The sequence below is a fragment of the Paralichthys olivaceus genome, chromosome 8 (genome assembly GCF_024713975.1).
Source record: "Paralichthys olivaceus isolate ysfri-2021 chromosome 8, ASM2471397v2, whole genome shotgun sequence".
Classification (NCBI taxonomy): Eukaryota; Metazoa; Chordata; class Actinopteri; order Pleuronectiformes; family Paralichthyidae; genus Paralichthys; species Paralichthys olivaceus.
The window spans coordinates 18,919,169-18,929,639 of NC_091100.1; the positions used below are offsets into that span (position 1 = coordinate 18,919,169).

The 10,471-nt window shown below is 42.7% G+C and overlaps 1 protein-coding gene across 3 annotated transcripts in view; it reads left to right on the forward strand.

Moving 5' to 3' along the window:
• The window catches only part of pkd1a (polycystic kidney disease 1a), a 64,707-nt gene extending 56,918 nt beyond the window's left edge, over window positions 1–7,789 (forward strand). For 2 of the 3 annotated variants that reach the window (XM_069529365.1, XM_020084146.2), the window contains exons 47-56: window positions 136–330; window positions 434–573; window positions 779–909; window positions 1,183–1,276; window positions 1,417–1,542; window positions 2,218–2,389; window positions 3,012–3,302; window positions 4,489–4,623; window positions 5,693–6,019; window positions 6,161–7,789. In XM_069529365.1, coding sequence (XP_069385466.1) covers window positions 136–330; window positions 434–573; window positions 779–909; window positions 1,183–1,276; window positions 1,417–1,542; window positions 2,218–2,389; window positions 3,012–3,302; window positions 4,489–4,623; window positions 5,693–6,019; window positions 6,161–7,213 — 2,664 coding nt within the window. In that variant the 3' untranslated portion in view covers window positions 7,214–7,789. The remainder of the gene's footprint in view (window positions 1–135; window positions 331–433; window positions 574–778; window positions 910–1,182; window positions 1,277–1,416; window positions 1,543–2,217; window positions 2,390–3,011; window positions 3,303–4,488; window positions 4,624–5,692; window positions 6,020–6,160) is intronic. The other variant, XM_069529366.1, reaches the window with a different exon arrangement.
• The last annotated feature ends 2,682 nt before the right edge of the window (window positions 7,790–10,471 follow it).

The following is a 10,471-nucleotide window of genomic DNA, read 5'->3' on the forward strand; positions in this document are numbered from 1 at the left end:
TTTCTATTTTCATTTCAGTTGATCAATATAAATCACATAATCCATGATAATCTGAGTACATTGAACAACCTCTCAAGTTTTGATATAGATTTCCAAATCTCACTGCTCCATTGCTGCTGTGCTCTCTGTCCACAGGTCTTGTGTGAGGCAGTTTACTATGCTGTGTTTGTGCGGCGCCTGCGTCCAGAGGACCAGGATGTGCTGGTGGAGTTCCCCCGTGTGGAGAGAGTGGTCCAGCGGGTCCCCAGGGTGAGACCACCGCAGGGCTTCGCTCTGTCCCAAGCTCGGCACCAGGCCCGCAAGGTCCACATGCTGCACACCATGCTGAAGGTGAGTCAGTAGATACTGTATACTGGTTTTATACTTATATGATCTTGTAGATTTTTAAATCTATGTCTTGTTTCATCACAACATTTTTGGTTCTCATTTTCAGAATTTCCTGGTTTATATGTTTTTCCTGTTGGTTGTTTTACTCCTCAACTACTCCGACGCTGCCAAAGACACACACGGCCTCAGACTGCGCAATCAGCTGCAGCAAGTGCTACACACACCTGAGTATCACAACATCAGCAGGTACACACACGATCAAACAGATTCTGAACTTGACCTGATAAGAAACTGTCCTGTTTCAATTAAAATTTTGAATTTTTTATTCTCAAAAAATGTTTGACCTTTCCCTGGTTCCTGTGAGAATTCCGTCTCATTTTTCTGTGACCTTTCAGAATTTCTTCTTAATCTTCAGTACGTTTGACAAAGCAACGTGTTATGTGTCTTTTAGCCGAGACAATGTTCTAATGTGGCTGAATGAGTCCCTGTTGCCACGGTTACTGGATGACTCTGCCCTCCTGAGAGACACGGGAAGTGTGTTACTCGGCACCCTGAGGCTGAGACAAACCCGCGACACACAAGGTGAGATTTAACCGTGGTCACTGAAGCTTTATTGATTTGAGAGAAACTCGCCAGACGTGTGAAGGTAACTGCATTTAGTTTTTCATGTGTAGCATCACAGGTCCTCTAGTGGGTGTTATTTTCATCATTTCTGTTCATCTGTTTAATTTTATAATTTCTGTTCACCTGTTTAATTAACTTATTGTCTTTCATGTTTGAATGCACTTCCCTGATCAGCTTAGTGAGATGAGACCATCTCAGTTTGATCTTTTTAAAGCTGTTTTTTTTTCCCAGTTACAGATGGTGCCAGTGCAGGAGACAGTGTTTGGGGCTGGTTCCCTTCTCCAAATAAAGACGCTCAGGATTTCGGTGGTCAAGATGCAAACTGGTAAGAATAAGATTGAAAATCTGGCCGTTACAAAACAGATGTTCACTTAAGATTCAGCCAGATTCAGTTGTATGTTTAACATCTGTTCCCTTTTGACGTGTCATGTTCTACACTGCGTTTGCTCCCACTCATCTTTCTAGGGTGTGGCGTTTGGGTCAAGTGAGGGCGTATAACAGCGGCGACATGGTGCACCAGCTGAACCGAAGCCTAATGGAGGCTTCTTCCTCCTTACAGCAGCTGAAGCAGCAGCACTGGCTCAACTACAGGTAGTAAACAGGGCTAGAAATACAAGAAAAGGTTTTAAAACAGTCAGAGTTACAGTATAAGACCAGATCCTAATGCAAAGTCAGATTTATAAATGTGTATTATCTGCAAAAAAAAGCAAAGAAACTACTAAAAGCATGATGTTAAAACTCTTTGACTTCATTGACCAGGTTGTTTTATAATCTAGGGGCCAGGGATAAGGGAGTAGAAATAGGGCTCAATGTGCATGTGTGCACAATTACAAAATTGGAACAAAACAGAACCATGCACGCTCAAGGCTTTAATGTCCCCGTGGTGAAATTTGCCTGCAGCCTGCAGTCATTAAAAAGTTGCACATGAAAATTTCTGAAACATCAAACATTTGAATATAACATAGAAAACAATCGGGGAAAGGATGTGCTGAGAATGTGGGCCCAGTTTCAACAAGTGTTCTGAGAATAAGTGATGGCATAAACAAACCTTTAATCCTGTTTAAACCACATGTGGTGTTAGGTCGCAGATATTCCGCTGGGAGCAACTCAGAGTAGATAAAAAACGGGTGGTGAAAGTCTTTGATAAAACTTCCTGTGATGGAAACATCCAGGTTAGATCAAATAAATAAAATCCCAAAGTATGTTTCAAAACAGGAAGTGACTCCTGATCTGAGCGTGTTTTGTGTTTTATTTGTTTGTCCGCAGGACTCGTGCTGTGTTTGTGGAGTTCTCACTCTACAACATCAACACAAACCTCCTCGCCGTCTTCTCCTTCCTTTTTGAGTTTCCAGTGTCGGAGCGTGCCCAGTCCAGTCTTGACCTTCATGTCATCACTCTGTGGCCAATCACAGGCCTGGACCTACAACTCCTTCTCATGGTAACCACTCGCATCCCCTGTCATAATAAATATACAGTCACTTTTTATTGTTTGTATAATGGACATTGTGTGCAGAGCAGTCTATGGTGCAGAGTGAAGTTAGAAAACTTTGTGTTCAACCTACCTGGTTTATCTGCAAAGACGTTTTTCATAAAAGGAAACATTTTGCTTCATTACTGTTCACATGTGTGGTTTATATTTAAGTATGAACGATTTACTCAACTGTTGCATGACAGCAAGTTCAGAGTTCTGTTAAGGAATTGGCAGTCTTCAGACACAAGTTCAAACCTTTTCAAAATAAAAGTTCTGCAATTAAGCTTTATACAAAAAAAATTGCAGCAACAAAAAGAACATCGTTTTTACTTTGCTAAAGAGGAAGTTTTTCTATTGGATGCTGTTGCCATGACAGGATCAGTACCAATGCATCTCTGTGACAGTCTGATATGATGAAATAAAAACAATAAAATTATAAAAATGATCTGGCTGCGATTTTGAGCTGTGGTTTGACCCACTTGCCGATTGACCTCAAAGCTTCCACTGCATCCTTGTTGGATCCTTGTCTTTGGCATCGTTGGTGACGCAACACATCTGCAGTGAAACTTGTGGATTCCTTGCTCTCTAGATCATTCTCCTTGCCCTGGTGTTGTACTTCTTGGTGCGGGGGATCATGGGCTTCCTCAGAGAGGGCTACAGGTACCTGCTGTCTGCCTGGAGAATCCTGGGCATCTGTAAACTGACTCTGGCAGCGTCTGTGTGCGGGCTGCACCTCAGCCGCTGCACCATGGCCAAGAAGCAGTGGACGTTGTATATGAAGCACCCGCGGGACGCCTTCACAGATTTCTACCCGCTGGCCAAGCAGAGTCAGATGTACACAGTCATGTCTGCGTTGCTGTTGTTCATACTGGTGCTCAAGGTAAGAGGGAGGGAGAGTGGGCTGATTATTAACATGTAATGTAGAAAACATTTAATATGTTTGATTATTATAACTGTGGTGTTATTTAGTAGTCTCAGCTCAGTTCTGTTAGTAAAAATGACTTAAAAGAACATCAGTTTTTTTTTTTTTTTTTTTTTGTTATTGTGAATAAATCCAGTGAGTAAGTATCATCTGTGTACTTTATTTAGAATACTGCTGCATCAAGTGTTTTTTGATTTGCTGCTGAAAATAGTCCCCAACAAATATTTACATTTACAATAAAAAAATTTCTAACAAACTTATTTAACCTTTGAAATCTATATTTAAAAAAAAAACTAGATATGCACTCAGTAAAGCACATGCTTCCACCTCCATTTCTGTTTGGATCTACACCAAATTGTAAACACACATAAATATCAGTCCCCTTTTTTCCCTCAAGATCCATGAATTGTTCTCAGAGAAATCCACAAAAATGTTGAAAAAGGCCTTTGCCAAAGATTCCTGGATCTGCCCCCTGATCCAGATCCACACCAAAATGTAATTGTTTCCTCCCTGACCCATATCGCATCCATCCACCAAGTTTTGTGGTGATCCATTCTGGAGTCATTTGCATAATCCTGCTAACTAGCAAAACAAACCAAAGCAGGCAGAAATATAACCTCATTGGCAGAGGTAACTATGAAGTGAACATTTACAGAACTGTTGGGCTTGAGAATGAGATCCACTGACTGTGGTAAGATAGTTGGAAAGTATTATAGTATTCTTAAAATACTACAAGTTTTAGAGGTGTGTTTCCAGATATATTAATTCAGCAAATGTATTTGTCTCTTTAGACATTACTGATTCAAATCAAATGATTAATATTATATACTGTGGTGAGTGGTGATTACAATAGTGATAGCTCAGGCGGTGCTGTCATGAATTGTTGGATTGGTGGTTTGGCTCCTCCTTTCCAACAGGACACTGAAGCAAAAATTGCTCCTCGTGGGCGTGTGTGTGGGAGTTTAGTCTTTTGACGACAGTATTTGCTGAATGAAAGATTTGTTAAGATCGTAATGTTACCATAACAGCTACAAGTCCTAATATGTGTTTTACTGAGTATTATTCAGTATCAAAACAAAATAACTTATCAATGATTGTACTTTGTTCTTTTTTTCCGTCCCTCCCTCTCTGTGTCATCCTGCAGGCTTCTCACCAGTTGCGGTTTCTCAGAGAGTGGGCCGTGTTTGGCCGAGCTCTGCGGCGCTCGGTCTGGGAACTGCTGGGAGTCGCCCTGGCATTACTGCTGTTGATGTTGGCTTACTCACACACAGGACACCTGGTCAGTCTTAAGTCTGTTCCTTCTGTTTCTCTCTCGCTGAGCCTCTCCTACACAAACACTCACACCAAGCATGTCTTCACAATAAACCAAATCTCTAATAAACCTTTACATAAGCATAACAACTTATTTATTATTAGACCAAGTATAACAGCCTCACAGCCAAACAGCTTTACTGAAATATGGGACATTTGTTCAGGTCATTTCCAGCATAGAAGTTATAATTACAGGAATAGACGGCTTTGTGCAAAAAAACATGATGACTCCTAATAGCTGTTTTTTTTCCCCCTTTTATTTGACCTTTATTGAACCGTAGAGATGTGACCTGTTTTTGAGACTGTAAAGATGGAGGGATGAATATGATACATGAACATGAATAGAGGAAAGAAGAAAAAGCATTAGGAAGGAGCAACACATATATTTTACTAACAAATAATGAGAAATGAGGGAATAGTCATTTTTCCAACAATGAACCTTACAAACATTACTGTGTCACTGTTGAGCACCTTGTCCTTTCCACTGATCATCATTCTTTTCTTATGGAGTCTCTTTCACTTGGTTATGACTCATCTGGGCTATTTGAAGCAGGATAATGTAAAAACCTGGTTTCAACCAGTTGATTCATCAGTTTATTTCCAAAAACATATTACCAGTATTTAGCTGAAGGATTTCACAGTGAGCTTGAAGTAGAGAACAACATTTTTCAGTGGAGCGCCACCATCAGGTCAAATTCTTTATTTGTCCACAATGGTTTGGTATATGACCAAATACCTGCAAGACTACAGATGTTCCCATCAGCCTCAGCTGTACTCTGTTCAGTGCTAATGTTCATTAACATGCTAAACTAAGATGACGACCATTAGGAATATTATATTTACAAACAATTTTCAACTTTAACTTTCAATTCTGCTATCTATTGATCATTTTAAAATGTTTATGTGTGACGTGATCATTTTTCTTTTTTTATTGCAACATTGATAACTGTTTAAAGTAAATCCAGGTACTACTATCATATCCAGAAAATCACTGGTGAGGAATATTCCATATCTTTACTCTGTCTCCTTCACCGCAGCTCTTCCACTCTGTCCTGGGCGGTTACGGCAGTGTGAGCGCCAGCTGTCTGTCTCTGCTGGGCGCTGGTGGGCGTGGCCTGTTATCGTGGCGTCCCAGTTGGACGATCACTGGCCCCTCCAGCTCCATCTCCGCGCTGGTGTTCCACACGAGCTTCGCTGTAATTCGGCTCGTGTTGCTCTGGTTGATCACCTCGGTGCTACTGAGAAACTACCGCCGCGCACGAGCTGAGCTGTACCGTCCAGCCGTGGATCTCCAAGACTACGAGATGGTCGAGCTGTTCCTCAGACGACTGAAAATGTGGATGGGACTCAGCAGGGCCAAGGAGGTAAAGAGATTAGTGATTCTATTAGGACAAAATATTAAACGATTATTGTTAAAAGACACTGTATTGGCGACTTAGTCAAATATACATCAGTTTCCTTCCTTTTGCCCTGAGCCTCCATCTTGTCTTTTATCGTTGTCTTAGTTTCGTCACAAGGTGCGTTTTGAAGGCATGGAGCTGCCACCATCCCGCTCGTCCTCCACCAGCGACTGTAAGTCCCTGTGCTTGCCGCCACTGGACGGTCCCGACTCTCCACCCACACCTGACAGCGTCGATGCCTGCTCAGAGGCCTCGTGGCGCCCAGCCTCCTCCAGCCCCTGCAGTCTGACAGAAGCACCGGGGATCGGCCTGGGGCTCGGCTTGGGCTTGGGTTTGGGGTTGGGCCCCGGGGTGGTGGTGGGAGGAACCAGCTGGAGGGAGAGGGCAGAGACGGAAGCCTCTCTGAGGAGGCTGCTCCCTACCCTGGATGCCCTACTGCAACAGCTTGATCGTGTCACCGTGGCAACAGAGGATCTGTACCACATCGAGTGTAGATTGGAACGAGCCCAGAGGAAAAGGAGGCGTAGAGGCAGAGGGAGTGGTGGTCAGAGAGGGAGGAGTGAGGCAGGACAGAGGGGGAAGGGAGATGACAAGGACTCTGCTGGATGGAGAGATCGAAAGAGCGGCAAGGAAAAACACAAAGGGAGCAAGAGGGGGAAAAAGACAGATAAAGGTGAACTTTTAAAGGATTGTGGAAACACTGCTACCAACCCCAAAAAGACTCCTGTAGCCACACCTGTTCCTTTTTCAAAGCCCAGACCAACCTCGGCCTCAACACTTACCCCTGCTCCTCAGTCCTCAGCCAAACCTTCAGTCAGTGCACCTCTGCCCACACCAGTCGCAGATAAATGTGACTCCTCCTCTCTCCCCATCTCATCAGCAAACACTCCCCCTACCCAAGTCCCACCACCCAAAACCCCCACTGCACCTCCATGTACCCCTGCACCTTCTCTGCCTCCCACTCCTGCTCCAACACCTATCACTCGGGACTGGGACCCTCCCCGAGAGAGAGAGACCCTCCCAGCTTCCAGCCTGTTCAACCACCCCGCCCACACGACCACCATTCCCACTCGCAAGCGGAAACGCAAGCCCCCACCCCTCAAAAATAAGGTGCACCCCAACATAGACAGACACGGCTCTGGACACCCCAAATCCTGAGAACTCTGGATGGAGAGACGAACAGAAGTGAAAGGTGGAGGGAAAGAATGCGGAAGTAAATGTTGGGTTAAGGACGAGAGGACAGGGGCAGCTGGTTTTGTCCCTGGGGACCCCTCTCTAAACCCAGAGGAACGAAAACAAGAATCCCAGAGAAGAGCAGTCAGAAATGTCAGGAAGACTTTACAGAGATCGCTCCAAACTCCAGAAAATAGGTGCAGGTCACCAGGTGCTTAGTGAGCTGGTTTAAACATCCAACATGAAACCAAGGTACACTCACTATCCCATAATCCCCCACACCCCAACTAACCCTGACCCCATGTTACCCTGGAGGTTACGTGGGGTCATCGACAGGAGCACACGAGCGTGTTCAGCAGAGAACTGAAGCAACTGAAAGCAGACAATGCCGTCAGACTTTTTGTATATCTCTGACAAAAATAATGTGTTGATTTCTCAGTTATGTTGTCTGTCTACGTATTTTTTATATTTGATATTTCGGTTACCATGGGTACTTGTGGGCTGTCTGACAACAGTCACGTTATTATGGTTTTCAGCCCATATGTATTTGCATGCAGGCGCACACAGATATACGCACATGCAGGTTCACACATGCATAGAAAATTTACACTGTAGGCGCCGACGTGCTAATGGTAATGTGTCGTACAATTCAGCCTGAACGAGAAAACAAACACACGCACACATGCATTCACACAGTTGTGTCTAAAACATGTCTCCACAATTAAATTTAATGATTTAATGATATGCGTTATAGGGACTTGCTTTTTGTCCTTATAATATGACTGTGTCAACAGATTTAGGTCCCCACAACATCGGTAACACACACACACACACACACCACGTCTGTTGGGATCCCAGCAGCCAGTTCTCACCATCTTCTCCGGATTTGGTCCGGATATGAGAAAGAGATGAAAAATGAAGGGAAGAAATAAGCAGCGACAAGAAGGAGTAGCAAGTGGTCGTAGCGCAGATGAGCAGGAGCGTGGAAAAGAGGGAATAAAGTAGGATAATATGGTGCATGGTAAAGTTTAGTGTTAGATAAGTGTTAAAGAAAAAGATGCTTTTTCATTCACTTATACACAGTACTGAATATTCAGACATCATAAAGCTAAATAACTCCCACTTCTCTAAATGTTTTTGTTGTGTTCAATATGGTTGTAATTTCAAAGCACTTTTGTTCAGATGTAGAGGTGTGGTGTAAAGTAATAAGCTGGGTGTCCAAACCAATAGAGAAAGCTTCACTCATACTGTATCTTTAGTATAAACGTTGCCAAAGCTTTTGCATCATTCACGTATCCTGAGTTGTTACCAACGCCGAGTCATTCATTCATTTGTTCGTTTTGTACTTAGCACTTTATTCTCTGATGGAGCTGATATCCAACACCATATTTAACTGTCATGTGTCATATATAGAGACATTCAAGGTATGAAATCAGTAGTTTGCAGTTGTGTCCTGTGCTTTTGTCTGGTCTTTTTGTTGTGTTTTTGTCTTCTTGTTTTGATAAAGCGTACGTACATTCTTCCTGTGTCCAGTGGGCAGATCTCAGGGAACCCAGCCTCTCCCCCAAAACCTGGACAGACAACCAGGAAAACCAAAAACTGCAGACAGACGTCCAGACGCCAACTTCCTTCTTCTCTCAGTCAAAACGTGGAAGTGATGTGCTGGCCCTGTTTTCCCAGGTTGTTAGAGGATATGAAGAGGGTTGAGTTGGGAATACCACAGTGTGATAGAGGTCCTTTTTTCTCCCACTTCAAAGCAGACCCACCATCACATAGCATAAAGCAAAATGTTGAACTTTAAACGAGAAAAAGGCCGAGCAACTAAGTTGTGTTTGATTTCACTTATTTCAGGATCTCAAAAAAATAGTAGTGAAAAAGGCCCAAAGTCTTCTTCGCCTTGTGTGTGTACATTTCTGTATATATTGGTGCTGTGTGGTGTATATATTTTTGCTTTTCATGATTAGTATTGTTTGTGCTGCAGCAGCGTATTCATTATGTCAAGCACTGGTGTTGCGGATTCCAAAGTTTTACATTCCTCCAGTCAAACTGAAGCACTTCAGCCAAAGCTATCGATGTATTTAATATAGATATTTGTCCACAATGTCAACTACAAACCACAGGAAGCCCAGCAGTTCACAGGCGACGCCTTCAGACTCCTGCTCTGTGTGACAGTACAGTGCCAAAGCCGACCTTTGTGTCTTCCAGCTGCCTTTATGTTGTTGTACCATGCGTTTCGTTTTAAAACAGTGTTACAGAATTGTCTTTGAAAATATTTGTCTATGCTCTTTTGTATCTTATATCTTTATTTTGCAGTTGTAGCACTTCTCATGTTTTTGCACTTGACAAAGTCAAATAAAGAGTTTGACAGCTGAACTGTGCAGAATGAAATGTTTCTGGTCACTAATTATTGTCCTGCTCTGTGCTTAATGTAACTTACACCTGAACATTGCACCGTGAACTTTGATCTTGTGAGCTTGTTAAAACAGTTTATAATTTAGACATGCAGCAATAGAACAGAATCATCCGTACTGGTGGAGAGGTGTTTCTGTGTACCTGATGAATTTAAGTCTTTTGGCTCCATTTATGGTCTCCTCCAACTCCTGTGGAAATATGTGGAAATAGAACAGTTACAAACTCTGATGAGCAGGTGGTGCATTGTGGGTTTAGCTGCTTATTTTTGCCAAAGAGGAGGCAGTGAAGACACTCTGAGACCAGTGACTGAACCAGGACAGTAAAGTTGTGAGCCGGACAGAAAAACTAGCACTCAGTAGTGCAGATACCTCTTCCAAGGCCTAACAGTCCCTTTATGAAACCACAATTAAGTTTGCTGGATCATTCAAGATCCATTAATTATTTCCTGAAAAATGGAAGAAAATGTCAAACGCCCTATTTCGCAAAGTGAAAGAAAAAGATAAATAATTCCTGGAGCTTCTTTCTCTCTGAATCGATGCCAAAATTGAATGGGATCTTTCTTGGCCCGATCCTTCCATTGAGTTTCATGGAAAGTATATACAGTATATATATATACATATATATTTTGATAATTATAGGTTTTGAGAAATCCTGCTGGAAAAAAAAAAAGATGAAAACAACCTCCCTGTTGAAGGTAATGAACTGAAACTCTCACTGTGATGCTGCTGATTCATGTGATGGACAGATGATGCCTTTCACCTGGTTTTCATGATTCACTGTTATGATTACAAAATAATGTCTGCTTTATCTTAAACAGTGCACAACACAACA